This window comes from Miscanthus floridulus, chromosome 18 (genome assembly GCF_019320115.1).
Source record: "Miscanthus floridulus cultivar M001 chromosome 18, ASM1932011v1, whole genome shotgun sequence".
Classification (NCBI taxonomy): Eukaryota; Viridiplantae; Streptophyta; class Magnoliopsida; order Poales; family Poaceae; genus Miscanthus; species Miscanthus floridulus.
Window position 1 is genome coordinate 26,387,935 of NC_089597.1, and position 17,433 is coordinate 26,405,367.

The 17,433-nt window shown below is 46.8% G+C and overlaps 2 protein-coding genes and 2 pseudogenes across 2 annotated transcripts; all 4 read left to right on the forward strand.

Moving 5' to 3' along the window:
* The first annotated feature begins 1,681 nt into the window (after window positions 1-1,681).
* On the forward strand, window positions 1,682-6,064 carry LOC136521037 (phosphoribosylaminoimidazole-succinocarboxamide synthase, chloroplastic-like). Its single transcript, XM_066514754.1, has 12 exons — window positions 1,682-2,019; window positions 2,101-2,202; window positions 2,698-2,827; window positions 2,957-3,049; window positions 3,130-3,218; window positions 3,982-4,062; window positions 4,316-4,405; window positions 4,748-4,837; window positions 4,968-5,018; window positions 5,125-5,171; window positions 5,331-5,388; window positions 5,471-6,064. The coding sequence occupies exons 1-12, from the start codon at window positions 1,705-1,707 to the stop codon at window positions 5,525-5,527; spliced, it is 1,203 nt and encodes a 400-aa protein (XP_066370851.1). The 5' UTR covers window positions 1,682-1,704; the 3' UTR covers window positions 5,528-6,064.
* On the forward strand, window positions 5,472-7,151 carry LOC136521038 (glutathione transferase GST 23-like). The gene is made up of 3 exons (XM_066514755.1): window positions 5,472-5,565; window positions 6,189-6,612; window positions 6,705-7,151. The coding sequence occupies exons 2-3, from the start codon at window positions 6,295-6,297 to the stop codon at window positions 7,149-7,151; spliced, it is 765 nt and encodes a 254-aa protein (XP_066370852.1). The 5' UTR covers window positions 5,472-5,565; window positions 6,189-6,294.
* Window positions 7,148-10,423, forward strand: LOC136521039 (transcription factor SPATULA-like; annotated as a pseudogene).
* Window positions 10,424-10,992: 569 nt separating this feature from the next.
* On the forward strand, window positions 10,993-12,397 carry LOC136523535 (uncharacterized; annotated as a pseudogene).
* The last annotated feature ends 5,036 nt before the right edge of the window (window positions 12,398-17,433 follow it).

Here is a 17,433-nt window from a genome sequence, read left to right on the forward strand (position 1 = left end):
AATACTGTAGCTAATAGTGACATCCCTAGCAAAAAACAAAAACAAAAAAAAGTGATGCTGGCAAAAAAGAAAAAAAGAAAAGTCCAATAGTTTGACAGTGATATCCTCCAGTTTTACCCCTCACAAAAAAATATCCTCCAGTTTTAGGGCTGACATGTCATCCTAGCCGATGGTGTTGCCCTAGAAGCGAACCAGGCAAACAATGTTTTTTTTTAACTTGTCTTATAATCCGTATTTTTAGTTTATTTTTTAGCCGGAACAGTGTTTTTCTCTCATAACAAATCAGTCGGAACAATGTTTGGGCTTAAACGGGGCCAATGCTTGATAGGCTAATGTTACTCATTTTTGTTAACTTTTATTTCCTTAGCTTTTCATTAAACTTATGCACACATTTTTTACATTCTCTGGACAAAATTAGTAGGATAGTGTATTAGCATATCTTTTTAGCACTGCTTTCATGATAATGTTGTCACGAGAACTAAGTTTTTACTTTTGGATACATTTACGAACATCATAAGTTTTTCACTATTCAACCTGGATGTTTTTTTTTAATTCTTAGAATCTACTACGGACAAGCTATATTTCTGTTCCAGTATATGAGGAAACCTGAAATATATTCTCAGAACAACTCATTCAACTATGTATTTGTATTTTTTTCATAATAACTATGAACTAAGTTTTATAATAAAGTTATCAAAACACAAACTTATATTTTGATTTGATAAAAAATTATAGATAAGACAGTTAAATAAAGTTTGTTTGCAACATGTACTCCATCCGTCTTGAATAGTCCTAAATATAGTGTATTTTCATTTGTTCTGAAGCCCTGTTTGTTTGGGTTTGGATAACCATACTATAAGAAGAGAAAACCTTTGGTTAATAATTACTGTCTAGAGTCATTAGGTGAGGTCTAACATTTCATATGCATTAGATCGAGTGGTATGGTAAGGAAGCAAGAGAAAACCTTTGAAAAATGTTGGGGGAATTCTCTGTGAGTCATTAAAAAAGATCGTAATCCCCTGTGAGCCACTGAAAAAGTTCAGCGGTCTTCGGCGCTACTGCTTCAACTTTTTTTTTTGCCCTTCATGCCACTGCCGTCAGATTAGGCTCTAACGGTGTCAAACTGCATGTGTGAAAAGTCAAAAATACCCTTAAGTCTAAATATGTTATTAATTTTTTTTGGCATCTTAACGGCTTCAAATAAAAAAACTCAAAACTAGAAAGTTACAGATCTTGTCGAGATCTATAATTTTCATATAAAAATTATCTTCTTTTAATACCGCAAAAAAGATATGATTAATTTTTTTAAGATATATTAATCATATCAAATTATCTTCTTTTTTGCGTTATTAAAAGAAGATAATTTTTATATGAAAATTATAGATCTCGACGAGATCTACAACTTTCTAGTTTTGAGTTTTTTTATTTAAAGTCGTTAAGATGCTAAAAAAATTAATGATATATTTAGACCTAAGAGTATTTTTGACTTTTCACATCTATAATTTAACACCGTTAGAACCTAATCTGACGGTAGTGGCATAGAGGGGAAAAAAAGTTAGAGCAGTGATAGACTGCTGAACTTTTCTAATAGCTCACGGGGATTGTGATTTTTTTTATGGCTCACGTGGAGTTCTCTCGAAAAGGTTTTGAAAATGCTAACAAAGTGTAAGTCATCCTACGCGAGACCCTATAGCCGTCTTTCCCATGTCCCCCTGCGCGGCGCCCGCCGCCGCCGCCGCCCGCGGAGTGAACCCGGCTAAACCACTCCGCCGGGCCCCGTCCTCCTCAACCCCTGCTCGCTTCCCCCACCTCTTTATGTCCTCTTCTTCTCCCCGCACCCTGCCCCTCGCTGCGGTGGCAGGCGGAAGCGGCGCGGCGGCCCCTTCCTCCCTTCTCGCCGCCGACCCGGGCCACCGCGATGCCGTGCTGCTCGCTGCACGCTCCGCCATGGGGAACTGCCTCGGAGAGACCCGCCTCGACCTCGCGGTGTCAGGACTCCGCCTCGCTGCCAAGGGCAAGGTGAGCAAACCGCTGGCATGTCATCGTTCGGAATCTCTTCTAAATGGCTGTAGTAAGTGACTGTTGGTGCTCGGTGCGAAGGTGAGGGACGTGTACGAGAGCGGGGAGCACCTGGTGTTGGTGACCACCGACAGGCAGAGCGCTTTCGACCGCGTACTTGCTTCCATCCCGTTTAAAGGGCAGGTATGATCAACATCTTAGCGTTATCCAGAGCTAGTTTTGACAATCTTCTGACACTTTTACATGACAATGTCATAACGCTAAGGGGTTGCCAACTCACCGCACTGAACTGCTTCTCCTAGTGTTGGTCTCCTGTTTTTGTTGTTCAAATACAACTGTGTAAGCTTTCAAGTTTCATCGTTCCTCGGACTCAAGGGAAGTCTGTTCAGTGCATTTTGTAAATAAATGTCAATGTTAGGTGCGCCAATCAGTCTGCTCAAATTAATACTTTGACAGCATGGCTCAATGTCACAAGTGATTAATAACACAAGTGTGTGCTCACAGAGTCACAGTATTGTCCATAATTTTGTCAATTGAGGATCTACCTCTTTATTTTTAATCTGTATACATGTATTATACTAGCACATACTGAAGTCTAGAAGCAGAGTACATTTAGGATGAGAAATCATTGTTTCAATAATCAGGTGTTTTGTTGTGATGTCGTATGGGTAATTTCAGGTTCTTAATGAGACAAGCCTTTGGTGGTTCAATCAGACCCGTCACATTACTCCAAATGCAGTAGTGTCTTCTCCTGATAAGAATGTAACAATCGCCAAAAGGTGCACAGTTTTTCCAGTTGAATTTGTTGGTGAGACCTAAGGCTTCTTGCATATATTGTTTTTTTGTTTTCGCATACCCATTCACAAGCATTTTATATAAAATTTTCATGTTTTTGCTATTATTCTTACTAATCTTATCTTTGGGTGTTAATTTTCAGTGAGGGGATTTGTTACAGGAAGCACTGATACATCTTTATGGACAGTTTATAATAAAGGTGTAAGGAACTATTGTGGAAATGCTCTTCCTGATGGTATGCTTTATGCTGACAAGAATTATCCTATTTGATGTTTTGTTCTTTCTAGTGACTAGTAATTGGCCTCCCTGTTCCAGGCATGGTAAAGAATCAGAAGCTATCTGCAAATATACTGACACCAACAACTAAAGCTGCAGATCATGATGTCCCTGTCACTCCAGATGAGGTGTCTCATGCTTTTAATATATTTCCTCTTGTAATCTTAGAGTTATAGCCTCGTGTAAGTTGTTACTGACACTATATTACATAGGAAGAGGATAAACAGATGCTCTTAGAGTAATCAAACATTGGAATTCCATATGTCAGTGGGTGGCCCTATGATTCGGGATGTAATAAGCGATGATCTGGGGACTTTATTCTTGACAGTCGAAAGGGCGTACCCAGTGCAGAGAGCTCCCGCTCTGTGCGGGGTCTGGGGAAGGGTGTCAGTGGCAAGCCTTACCCTCGCTTGTGCAATGCGAGGAGACCGCGACTCGAGCCTGTGACCGGAAGGTCCTGGGTTCGAGTCGCGGTCTCCTCGCATTGCACAAGCGAGGGTAAGGCTTGCCACTGACACCTTTCCCCAGACCCTGCATAGAGCGGGAGCTCTCTGCACTGGGTACGCCCTTTCGATTGTCAAGAATAAAGTCCCCAGATCATCGCTTATTACATCCCGAATCATAGGGCCACACACTGACATATGGAAGTTACACTAATTTGTTTGCTTCTCCAGATGTTGATGTCTTTTTTGTTTGGTACTCTTAATATGATATTTTGGCAGTAAGGTGGTAGTATTTGAATGATTTCTGGATTGTATTCGAACATGATTCTTTGAGAATTGCTAGTTTTTTTTTTTTTTGGGATTTTAATGCTACTGCTAGCCTGCATCACCCCTTGTTATGACTCTCTGTTATTCAAAGATGCCCTTACATTGCCCTTTTATTCTGCAGATAATCAAGTCAGGGTTGATGTCAAAGGAAGATTTTCATGAGGCAGGAAGCAAAGCCTTAAGCTTGTTTGCATATGGACAGGTAGTGAATCGTCACATTTTCTGTTTCTGTTGAGGTATTTTGAGGTCTATGTCCAGTAACATTACGATTTAATTTCAGTTGCAAACACTGTGAAAAAATAGTTCACCAATTTTGCTTTGATGTGCTTTAGTTTGTACATGTGCTGCAGTTACTAGTTGTTTTGTGATATTGTGTTTGCTTGGTAGTCCCCTGTGCTACAGCTATGTTAAAATTGTGTAACTTGCTGATACTCTTTTCGGTTTTCTATTTGCAGAAAGTGGCCTTAGAGAATGGATTAATTCTGGTTGATACAAAGTATGAGTTTGGAAAAACATCTGACGGGACAATCGTGTTGATTGATGAGGTTATATTTCTGACATGATTCTGCAAATGTTTCTTAACCTTTGTGCCCATTATTGATTATACCCAGTAACTAGCGGAAGAATATGCATGTTTTCCTTTTCACAACAGTGACAATGCATTTTGTGGAATCATATAGTACTAACTAGCTGTTATATGTATAAATATAAACAGAGTTGTTATATCATTAACTGATCAGTTCATGTTGTTGAAAACTTTCTGTTCTGAGAAGTATCTAATTTTTTTTATAATTATGTTGAGTACAATGGTATGATAACTTCTGAGATATTGAAATGCTGAATGGTTAGCTTTATAAAATTCATGGTATCCTCTTTTTGTCAAGCAGGTTCATACTCCTGACTCCAGCAGATATTGGATTGCTAATTCATATGAAGATAGATTCAAATCTGGTCTTGAACCTGAAAATGTTGATAAGGTAAACTACCTTTGAGTCATACACATCATGTATGGGCTGATTACCTTGAATCCTTGATGCACTTTATGCCTTTAAAACCTTGTGATTCATTTTTAACGAGATTTCTGAATATATCACTTAATTATCACAGGAGTTTTTAAGGCTTTGGTTCAAGAACAACTGCAACCCATATGAAGACGCGGTATATTTTCTTCATACAGTTGTTAGAGTCACCTATGAAATTTGTTCCATAATGATCCTACTCAATTCTGTTGAGTGGAAACTTACATCTACCCTAAAACATTCAGGTTCTGCCAGAAGCTCCAGAAGAGTTGGTTTGTGAGCTGGCCTGGCGGTATGTATCCCCGCCCCGCGCCCCCCCCCCCCCCCCCCCCCCCCCCCCCCCATCTTTTGGCCTGTACAACATAGTTTATGCACATTCTGTACGCGGAACTGTTGCAAGAATGAATTTTTATTTTAGTTGAATAATAATTTGCTTGAATATCCACTGCAGGTACATTTTCCTGTTTGAAACAATCACAAAGACAAAATTCGAGATCCTGGAAACACAGGTATGCAGAAGGCTTTGTGTATGCTTCTAGTTTAGCAGATAAACAAATAAGTACTTACAATCAATGTTTTTGTAAAATTCAGGAACCAATTCATGAAAGGATATCAAGGAATGTCGCTCAAGCCTTACGGGACCTATGATTGCTGATAGGAGATCCTGGGGCAGAGTTTGCTGTGAGGTGCATTTCTGGTACCAATATTCTTCTGAGAATATTATTAGTATGCGCATATGCCATATGCGCATCCTGTGAAGGTTGCCATTGCGGCTTGATGAAGCAGAACTATCCACATTTCTTCATGATCCGTGATGTAATGTGGTAATAAACTCCAACTGGAGCTGGTTGTGTTTATGTGAGCAACCGCTATGCTCTGTTGGTGAGATTTGCCGTGTTTGGAGGGAGATAAATAGAGAAATTCAACAAGCATGAGACAGACACATGCTGTATGCATAGTTGCATTCCGGTCTTCCTCTTATTTCATTTTTTTTATAACTTCCTCTAATTTCCTTGTGTCAGTGTAACGTTGTCAAGTGGTTGAGTTGAGCAGCCATCACGCTTTAGAAACATATCTTTCTGAAATGAAAAGAATAAATTGCAAATAACCATTCGAACAGTTCATTATGTTTGAGTGTAATTCGGCTTTTCCTCAATAAAGTATTTTTTTTTCAAGAGGCTTGTCTTTGTGCCACGCTCTGACCAGACCATCACTCTGGTATCCTTGTCTTTCAATTATAATAATAATTAATACGAGTTCCCATGGACTAAGGCAACCATGACCCGGAACCGTATGTTGACTTCTGAAGGCTTCCTGATCTGTGATCTATAAGGTGGACAAGATCTCTCCATCTATTGGAATTCCATTCCAGCACCAGCAGCAGAAGAGCAGACCCAGAGCTCCAGCATCCAGCAATGGCCGAGAAGGGTGTGAAGGTGTTCGGGATGTGGGCGAGCCCTATGGTCATCAGGGTGGAGTGGGCACTCCGGCTGAAGGGCGTCGAGTACGAGTACGTCGATGAGGACCTCGCCAACAAGAGCGCCAACCTGCTGCGCTACAACCCGGTGACCAAGAAGGTGCCCGTGCTCGTCCACGACGGCAAGCCGATCGTAGAGTCCACCATCATCGTCGAGTACATCGACGAGGCCTGGAAGGGCGGCTACCCCATCATGTCGGCCGACCCCTACGAGCGTGCCCAGGTGAGGTTCTGGGCCAGGTTTGCAGAAGAGAAGGTATGCGCGCAAACTCCAGCCACATGCTACTTTGTTCGTTGCAGGGCAGGACCCAGTCAGTCAGTGACAGGATTGATGTCTGTCTACTCCAGTGCAACGCTGCTCTGTACCCGATCTTCACCGCGACCGGCGAGGCGCAGCGCAAGGCGGTGCACGAGGCCCAGCAGTGCCTCAAGACCCTGGAGACGGTCTTGGAGGGGAAGAAGTTCTTCGGCGGTGACGCCGTGGGTTACCTCGACATCGTCGTGTGGTACGCACACTGGCTCCCCGTTACCGAGGAGGTGATCGGCGCCAGCGTCGTCACCGACAAGGAGCTGCCGCTGATGAAGGCCTGGTTCGACCGGTTCCTCGCCGTTGACGCGGTGAAGATGGCATGGGCGCAAGCACTAAAAAGAAGGAAGCGGCCGCGCCTCCACCCGAAACCCACCTCGCCTTCTCTCCCCCCTTCGCCTCCTCTCCCAAGTCCCAAGTCCCAACGGAGCCGGCTGGGAGCTCTCTCGCCTCCTGCGAGGCTGTGTGGTGAGGCGCGGACGAGATGAACGAGCAGGGGCTCGGTGGCTTCGGCGGGGGTCGCGGGGCCGTGCAGGGCCATGGGCGCGAGGCGATGGCGCTCCTGCAGCACCACCACCAGCGGCGGCGGCAGCTGGAGGAGGAGGTGCGGCGCCAGATGTTCGCCGGGGTGGCGGCGTTCCTGGTGGCGCTGGGCCACGGTCAGCAGGTGAACTACGGGGAGGACGTGGGCGGGCTCGGGGACAGCGACGCGGGCGGGTCGGAGCCCGAGCCGCTGCCAGAGCGGACGCGCGGGGGGTCCGGCAGCAAGCGGAGCCGCGCTGCCGAGGTGCACAACCTCTCCGAGAAGGTGGTGCTGCTGACATTTCTTGAAATCACAGAGATTTTTTTTTTCTCGCCGTGCTCTGCTTTCTTCTCAGTGCAAGTGCTAAAGATCGTTGCTTGGTTTTGTTGGCTTTTGGGCGCAGAGGAGGAGGAGCAAGATCAACGAGAAGATGAAGGCACCTGATACCCAACTCCAACAAGGTCAGTGGAAACTGACAAGAGCTCTTACTCTGACTCTCTCGCTCGTTCGCAAAGGTTGTTCAGTTGTGTTAGTGCTGGACTTGACCGTAATCTGTTTCTGTTGTGATGTTTTTTGGGACTGCAGACCGACAAGGCATCCATGCTTGACGAGGCCATTGAGTATCTGAAGCAACTGCAGCTCCAAGTGCAGGTGAGCAAATAGGACACATCCACATGGTATCGATGCATCTTTCTGGTACAAAACATTGACATAGAATTGGTATAATAGAGAATACCCGGACTTATTGATTCTTGGTTCAATCTGTGACTACAGACTTGTATGACTCTTGATGCCTGTCGCTTTATTATAACCAGCAGGGGGGGTTTGCATTATGTGTGATGGGTGCTTCATTTTTATTATTTTTGAAGAAATAGAGAGAGCTTCGTTAATTTGCCTATACCTTCCATTTTCATTTGTTTACAATTTAGGTTTGGACTGTTACCCCACTGTGGCTAAACTATTGATCAATGCCAAGCTTGCATGTTGTTTTGTTAAGTAAAAGCACGTCCCTGTCTCCCTGTTTATATGTTGGATGACAATTTGGGCACTAAGTACTTTTCAAGATGTATACTTTGTTTAAAACATAATCTCATCAACCTGTATGACCTCAGGATAAATGATATGGCTAGTGAACTGGTAGAACTGCAATGTTATGTGCAAACCCTTATATGCTACGATACATGAACAGGAAAGGTGGTGGCAAAGATGGTTTGCAGTAGCCTAAGGTGCTAAATAATGGAGACACATAAGAAGTTCTGGAATCGCAATGTAGTGGCTAGTGATAGTCTGACTGTGAATGTGGTTAGTGTTAACCAAAAAATACTGCCTATTTCCTTCACAGAAATGCTAGGCTGTTTGCGACATTGAGGGCCTAGTGTGGAACCAAATATTGCTATGTTCGGTGAATGCATTTTCATAGCACACTGCACATGTGTCAGTTACATACTATTCTAAGTTATATTTTAATGAGCAGTGTTAATTGCTGAACTGCGACTATAGACTGTGACTTTTACCTATTCTTTTGTTATAGATGCTGTCTATGAGAAATGGTGTTTACTTAGTATAATATTTGTCTGGCGCAATTGAGCCTGCACAAGCATCACAAATGTTTGCTGCACTTGGTGGGGGCAACATCACAGCGTCAAGCTCTGGGGCAGTGATGCCACCAGTAAACCAAAGTTCAGGAGTTCATCAGGCATTTGACCCATTAAATCCTCCACGAAACCAACCACTGTCTTTTGTATTACCAAATGTAGACAAAACCATTCAAGAAGCTCCATTTCACTTGGAATCATCGCAGTCCCACCTTCGAACATTTCAAATGCCTGAATCTTCTGAGGTAATCATTTTATTGGGAGTAGATCAAAATCTTGATCCAAAGCCTTACCACCTTAAGTATCGCTTTGCTGTTTCACAGGAACTTCCCTAACTTAAATTTTTCTTTGCAAGATGATGCTTCCAGGCGAGGTAGTGGCAAAGCACCAGCTAACTTCAACTCAAGAAAGAGTTAGTCTGCCAGGTTTGTGACAATTTACTTCCATTCATTGCACACCACACTTTTCTCTTCTCATCCTTGACATTTTGCTGACATTTCCCTTTGAACCCCATTAGGCAAGAATCATCCATTGTAAACACTGATCATTTTGATGGTTGCTCACATAGCAAAGAGTGACTACAAGATATGGTGCCAAAAAATGCAGGACAAGTTTAGGTAAACTTCTCATTTCATTCCTGAAGACTCAAGCGACATGTGAACCCTACCATGGTCAGGTTTAAAATTGGTGGTCGTAGTATAATATTACTCTGATAACTTGACCTTTCTGAACTAAGAAGTTAGACTATTGGCCTTGTTTTGTTAAAAATATGAAAACTGGTGATATTTCAAGCTTGAGTCATCAATTTATTTTTAAAAGCAAGTTCGATGGTGAAATTGATGTGACATTTAGAATGAAATTGACAAAAGTTCATTATAATTTGCAATTATATAGTTCGTTTCTTCAATGGCTTCGACCCATATCATAAATGGCATATTCCATCAGATAGTTGAGCTAAATCTGGTAGCTCCATAATGTAAAAGTTTGCATACATTCTATAGTATTATTTCTAATGACCTGACTGCTACAGTTGGCAAGTTAGATTATAAGAATAAAGTATGTGGTAGCTCGCTTACTTCCTCACCTAAAATGCCATTTTTTTAGTGGTTCTGGTGCTCGGTTGCTGTATGCTAACCAAGGTTTTAAATCTCCAGCTATAGCCTTCGCTATCTCCGGATATAGCTGTTTGAGGAGAATTTAGCTAAGTTTTTTCATGTACAAGTTAGCCCTTAGCTACCGCTATAGCCCGATATAGCCGGCTATAGCCTATTTTTGGACATAGAAAGCTAAATGGCTTAGCCAGCTATTTAAAACCTTGATGCTAACGTCTCTTTTGTGTTTTAGTCTTGGACAGCGTAGGAAATGGCGACTGAAGAAACTGAAGTGAGGACCGAAGGCAGGATGACATAGTTCAGTAACCCAGCTGACACGCAGCCACGCAGGCTCCCCCTTTATTTGCCTCTGTTACTGCAATAGTAACTTAATTTTTTGATGAAGCAACCTGAAAGCTTCACCTTTCCTTTTTGTTTGAAAATTAGCAAGGCAGTATTAATACTACAAAACCATGTATCGTTGCACGTTTCATGGTATATCGAAAGCTAGCAGCATAAGCCGATCCCTTTTAAAATATAATTGAGGCTACTTAGCCAGCTCTATTATCAGAAATTCAGAATTGTGCTACTAGATCAGAGATTTTGAATCTGGTGTATTTGAAAACAATCTGATACCGCAAAGGGTTCATGCTTACGTTTATTAAAATCGCAATATCCACCCTTTTAAAAAGGATGGCAAAAGTTAAATCTCCGCAACTAAAACTAGTACGTAACGCAATCGTCCCCTGGCGCTTTGCTCGCACCCCGCTAGGCCGCCGTCTCGAGCAACAGCTCCGTGCACCTGCGCGGCAACCCCGAGCTCCAACACGGCAGCGTATGGATGGGTTCTCTTGTTTCTCCTTTTCACTCTTGGTTGTTTTTCCTTTCTTCTCTTTTGCTCAGATCTAAAGTTACTTCTTCCTTCCATGCTTCTATCATTAATCGATCGGTTAGATATTTGCTTGAGATGGAGCTGGAGAGTCTGATCACTCATTCAAACCACAGGTGGATTAGTCCAGCTTGGAACTGAGCGCCTAGGCACCCACCTTCCACCCACCGCCGGTGGCCACTCCGGCCCGGCGTCCACCCTCCACCCTCCGCACGGTGTCCCCGAGTCCTCATGGACCCTAGCTCCTGCTCCCGCGGGCGGATGAGGTTGAGTGCTGGGAGATCCGTCCCCCAGGAGATGCCTCCGTTGGCGGCGGCCGCTCACGCTGCCTTCGTGCTTTGGGCAAGCTCCCTCGACCCTGATGCCGACCCCTTCGTCGCTTCTCCGGGAGGGTCGGAGGTGAGGCACCACTTCTCCGACTCGGAGGCTTCCTTCAACGACTCTGATGCTCCACCTCCACCTGGTCGTGGCAAGGCGGTCATGCGACCACGGCGGCAGCGCCGCAGCCGCCCGCGCCGGGGTGACTTCATGGGGGATGCGCGTCGTTCCCCGCGTCCCTCGCCTCCGGCTCAGCGGCGCCTTGCGTCCATCGTCGTCCACCCCCCGCGCATGTCGGTGGAGCTGGACGCGGAGGGGTTCAGGCCGGTGCAGAGCCGTCGGCGCTGGCGGCGCGTCGCTCGGTGCCGTCCAACCTTGTGGGGAAGTGCTTCAACTGCCTCGCCGGCGACCACGTTAACATTCCCGTCCAAGTGCTTCAACTGCAAGGACGGTGGTCACCCGGCGCGTGATTGCCCGCTACCGCCGGCGGTTGGCCCTTGGGAGGGCAAGTGGGGCCGCTAGCCTGGCCGTGTTCCTAGTCGCCAGCGGGGTGCCCGTAGACGTCGCTCCTCGCCTAGCCGCGGTTCACCGGCGGCCACGGCCTCGGCGCGCTCGGCATCAACTGGCAGAGCGCCGTCCGTCCCGTCGGTGTGCGAATCTCCCCGCCGGAGCCTTCTGTCGCTGAGCCGGTGGAGGTTACCATCGACGCGCCTGCTGAGGCCGCGCAGTCCGGTGCGGGCGTGAGCTCTGGCGCAGGCCTTGTCGTCAATACCGGAGCTGCGACAGGTGATGCTAGGGGAGGTTCGAGCTCCTCCGAACCGCCCATCCGGCCTCATGGCTACCCCCGCTCCCTGCTACGGCGTGTCGAGGAACCGCCAGCTTCGCCAAGGACGAGGGCCAGGAGCCCTCTGCTCGAGCTGGTGGTTGTGCCGCGCACCCCGGCCCTCCAGGCTGTTGAGGACGCGCTGTCTTTAGCGCTACTCGCGCTGGTCCTTGGAACGCGGCCAGCGGTGACACTAGCCATGATGTTGCACCACCTCCAAAAGCACTTCGGCATCACGGGAGAGCACATGTCTGTGCGCAGCAGCGCAGGACTAGGCCGGATGACTTCATCGTTCGGTTCAGCCGCTGGGAGGACCTCGATCGTGTCCTGAGCACCCCGTCGCGGGAGGGGGCGCCGTTTGCCCTGCGCTGGCGCCGGTGGAGTCGCCTCATCATGGGATCGACCGGTGCTTTTCGGTACCGCGTCCTTGTGGGCATGAAGGGTATCTCGGCGCATGCTTGTTCGTCGGAGGCGGCACAAGCGATACTCGGCTGAAAGCTCTATATTTATTTTGTTGAATCGATGAAACCCTAAGTACTAACATATTTGTTCTAAGTGATCATGAGATAAGGAAGCACCACTACCGGAAAAACGTCCTTTGCCGAGATCCGAGATTTTTGCCGAGAGCAAAAACGCGGGCTCTCGGCAAACACCGGCCGTCGGCAAGTGACAGGATTGCCGTGGGCCTGTATCTCGTCAAGCAACAGCTCTCGGCGAAGTGGGCCGTTTTGACGAGAGCCGCGCTTGGCAAAAAATGCCCGTCGGCAAAACGGTCCTTTGCTGTAGGCCGCGCTCTCGGCAAAATCAGGCTCTCGGCAAAACATTGCCACGGGCCCATAGCCGTGACCTGCCCTGACGGCGTCACCGCTTTGCCAAGAGCCCCTCCGTTACTGCTCTCGGCGAAACTCTTTGCCGAGCGCCGCTCTCGGCAAATATTTGCCGAGAGCCCTTCTCAGGCTCTCGGCAAATGTGGTTTCTATATTTCATGTGCATGCGTTTCTCTCTCCTAACTCTCTCCAATTAAATTATTTTTTCTTTCATATGCTCCAAACTTTTTTCTCTATAGACATACTACAGGTTGTACTCAATATTAAAATTGTGTATTTTTGTAATTATTTGCTATATATAATTAATTAATTGCATTTCAAGGAGTTTTTTAATCGATTAAAATTTGAACAGCGATTGATTTAAACACGGGAAAAAATTAAGTAGAAAATGATATTCATGCTATTTATGCATTATTGAGGGCAAATAACATCTTGTTGACGTTTTTTTTTCACCTTTTATTTTACGAATCGAAGACCACGAACATATGTCGCCCAACGATTTAAAAATTCTTAAAAAAGGAAATGAAGTCGGAAAATTGTGATATTTGCAATGAAGTCATGGTATCACACTTGGAGGCTGTGGTAAAAAATTGAAAATGTTTTGCACAAGTGGTTGCGTATGATTCTTACAATCTGAGACATCTCCGAATAAGTTTCATAAAGTTGAGAAGAATCCATTAGGATTTTCAAACAATGTCACGGTCGAATTAGTTTTAGAGTTCCAAACTTTTTGTATAGCCATTAGAGAGCATAAGTTGTAACACGGCAAAATTTCGTATTTTTCGGGAGCCGTTTGCTGTTTATTAATTTTTTTGGATATTATTTGCCGAGAGCTTCAGGGGATTGCTCTCGGCAAAGGCTCTTTGCCGAGAGCAACTGGGCCCGCTCTTGGCGCAGATTTTTTTTTACCTGGCCTGGATCAATGGTTTGCCGAGAGCTGGCTCTCGGTGAAGAGGTTTGCCGAGAGCTGCTCTCGGGAAAGATTTAATTTTTTAGAAATATCATTTTTTGTTCAGTTTGCCGAGAGCTACTCTCGGCAAATAATAATTTTTATTTTTTTTAATATTTTTTTGTACAGTTAGCTAGTTAAAAAATTCAAACAAAATTTGAAAAAAAAAAACTTTACCGAGAGCCGGATCTGGGGGCTCTCGGTAAAGGGGAAGGTTTGCCGAGAGCCTCCCAGATCTGGCTCTCGGCAAAGTGGCTTCAGACACTTAACCGTTTTGGCGCCTTATCTCTCTCACTCTTCAAGCACACACTCACACAGCCGTCGCCGCGAGGAGCGCCGCCCAGCTCGGTGTGCCACCTCCGCGAGCCTCGTCGTCGCCGGAGCCCCCTCGCCGCCGCAGCCCCGCAAGCCCGCTCTGGCTTGCCCTAGCCTGCCACGCCTAGCCATGCGCGCTGCCGCCGTCGCTCTGCCCGAGCCTCGCCACCGCCGCAGCCCGGCCAGCTAGCCCCATCCCGCCACGTCCGCCCGCGCGCGTCGGTGGCGGCCGCCGGCCCACCCCAACCCCGCCACGCACGGCCACGCGCGCCGCGGCGGCCACGCCCGCTGGTCGTGCCCTCCACGGCCGGCCAGCCCGTCCAAGCCCGCCCAGCCCCAGCCACGCCACGCCCCGGTGCTGGCCGCGCCCCTCCTCGCCCGCCCCACCGCGCGGGCCCCTCCTCGTCCTCGCCCTCGGGCTCACCCTCGCGCGCGCCCTGACTCGCCCTCATCCTCGCCCGCGCCCCTCCTCGTCCTCGCCCTCGAGCTCGTCCTCACCCACGCCCTGACTCGCCCTCACGCGCGCCTCGACTCGCCCTTGTCCTCGCCCTCGGCCTCGTCCTCACCGTCGGCCTCGCCCTCGGCCTTGTCCTCGCCCTCTCCCTCGCCGCGAAGAGGAACAAGGTATACTAAGTAGTATTAGTGGTAGTAGTAGTTAGTAGTTGTAGTAGTAGTCTAAGTAGTACTAGTGGTAGTAGTAGTAGTCAGTAGTTAGTAGTTGTAGTAGTAGTTAGTAGTTGTAGTAGTGGTAGTAGTAGTGGTAGTAGTAGTTAGTAGTTGTAGTAGTGGTAGTAGTAGTTAGTGTAGTAGTAGTTGCATTAGTTAGAGTAGTAGTTGTAGTAGTGTTAGTAGTAGTTAGTAGTTGTAGTAGTGGTATTAGTAGTGGTATTAGTAGTAGTTAGTAGTTGTAGTAGTGGTATTAGTAGTGGTAGTAGTAGTTAGTGTAGTAGTAGTTGTAGTAGTTAGAGTAGTAGTAGTTGATAATTAAGCTGCATGTGGTTCCTTGATATATATGTGGTTGTCGGCCATCGTGCCATGGTTTTCTTTCAGGTTTGGAAACCTCACCGTTCAGGGGAGATGCTGTCGAATTTTTGAGTTGACGTTATTTTGCTTCTTTCTTTCTTTTTGCAGGAGCCGAGTCGGAGTACCCCGGTGTCCCTAGGTCTGCCCGCACCGCGTCGCCTCGCCACTGCACCGACCCGCCATGGCCCTGCTAGCCTGACTTCACCGCCACCTAAGGTATAACCACTCTTTCTTTGTCCTGGTCATGTATCTCCACGTAACCTACTTAGGTGTCTCCCGTTCGAAAGAGATACGGTTAGAAATATGCAGATCTTTGCATATCAATAACCGTATCTGTTTTGAATTGTCCATGTTTTTTTGGACAGCCCGAGGATGCGCAGATGGTGTTAGTTTCCATAGTCTGCTCTGATCCGAGACAGAGTTTCGACAGTACCTTCCTGTTGTTCTCTGGATACATAATCTCCCTATCGGGACGTGTATTTGGAGAACAGCGGGGAGGTGCTGCTGAAATTCTGTTTCGGATAGGACCAGACCATGGGAACTAACACCATCTACGCATCCTCGGATGGGATTAGGACCTATCCTTACCTATTAGATGGCAGGAACGACATGTAGATGCAAGTCCATGGTTATATTTATTACTTGGTGATATATATGTTAGAGGATGGATGACCGTGAGTGGATGTACTCAGGCCACCGGAGCACCCATGAGATTATCAGAGAATGGGTCGACAAGACCGAGGCTTTCATCAAGCAAGTATTTGACCAGGCTCCTAGAGCGCGTGCCGTTTTTTGTCCCTACATCAACTGTAAGAATAGAAAGAGGCAGACAAAGGAGGTGATGACTTCACATCTGGCTAGGCATGGATTTACAAAAAACTATACCTAGTGGACCCACCACGGTGAAGCCGATCGTGTGAGAGAGGAGGTGGTGAGACCACGTGTCGAGGATTACAATGCTGATGCCGGGGTAGCAACTTGGTTAGATGACTTTCACGAAGCACACTTCGCTGACGGACGTAGGCGGCAGGAGGAGGAGCCAGAGGCAAGCGCAAAGGCGTATTATGACATGTTGTCTGTGGCAGGGAAACCCCTTCATGGCCACACACAGATTTCAAAGCTTGATGGCATTTCATGCTTAATGGCCTTAAAGTCCTAGTTCAACCTCAGTCGAGAGAACTTTGATGAAATGTTGACAGTTATTGGCTCCATCCTTCCGGCCGGTCACCTTCTGCCATAGAACATGTACGAATCGCAGAAGGTCCTTCGTGCACTTAAGATGCCGTATGAGTATATACATGCTTGTCTGAAGGGCTATGTCCTCTTTAGAAAAGCACACGCAGATGCAAAGTACTATCCAAAGTGTGGGAGGAGGCAAGAAGCATGGGCGGTACCTCATCGGCAACAGCACGCTCGACCTGCACACCACTCCCACTCTCTCACAGGTCTGGACAAGCAGCACGAGCGGTAGCGTGCCCATACGCCCAAGGCAGGACACTTCGACGCATCGTGTGGCAGCACTACAGGTTATTTCTATTTTATTTGTCATTCATTGGTTTTACATTCCTCGAAATTGCTTGTAACAATGCGGTGAAAAATTATAGGCCTAGGTGCATGCGCTCGAGGAGCATAAGGCTAGGGTGGAGGAAGAGCGATAGAGGGAGCGGGAGGCCGAGCGACAGAGGTGGGAGGCCGAGCGGGCGAGGTTTGATGCCTTGGCTCAGTACGTGGCAAGTCTTGGCATCATGATGGGTCGTCCAGCGCCACTAGAGCTGTTCGCTCCTCCACCGCCTTACCCATACCCACCTTACTCATACATGAGTTCAACTTCTCTAACAAAAGCTCTTTACTATGCATGTCGGCCATCGTGCTGTTGATATGTGATGGGAGGCCTTCGTGCCGTTGATATATATGTGTGCCAGCCATCGTGCCATTGATATGTGGTGGGTGGCCATCGTGCCGTTGGTTTTCTTGCAGGTTTTGGAAACCCCACCGTGCAGGGGAGGTGCTGTTGAAATTTTGATGTGTCTAGGCTTAGATTACAATTTTATACCTAAATCTGTAAATTTTGACTTGTCTATGCTTAGATTACAATTATATGCCTTAGTATTACTATAATTACTAATTTTTCTTCTCCTTTGTGCAGAATCAATCGGCGGGTTCGAATGATGTGCCTGAGCAGCCGCCGTCGGGAGGGTCGTGGCACCAACCGTATCCATAACTTCTGCCGCATCAATAGCCGTCGGGAGGGTCAGGATACCAGCCGTATCCACACCTTCCGCCGCAGCAGTAGCCACCATCGAGAGGGTGGGAGCCTTGGGGGTGAGCCTATTGTTCTTCATCATGTATTAGCACTTTGTGACATGAACTTGTGTGAGATGAACTTAGCACTTTGAGATGGACATGTGTTGTTGGAT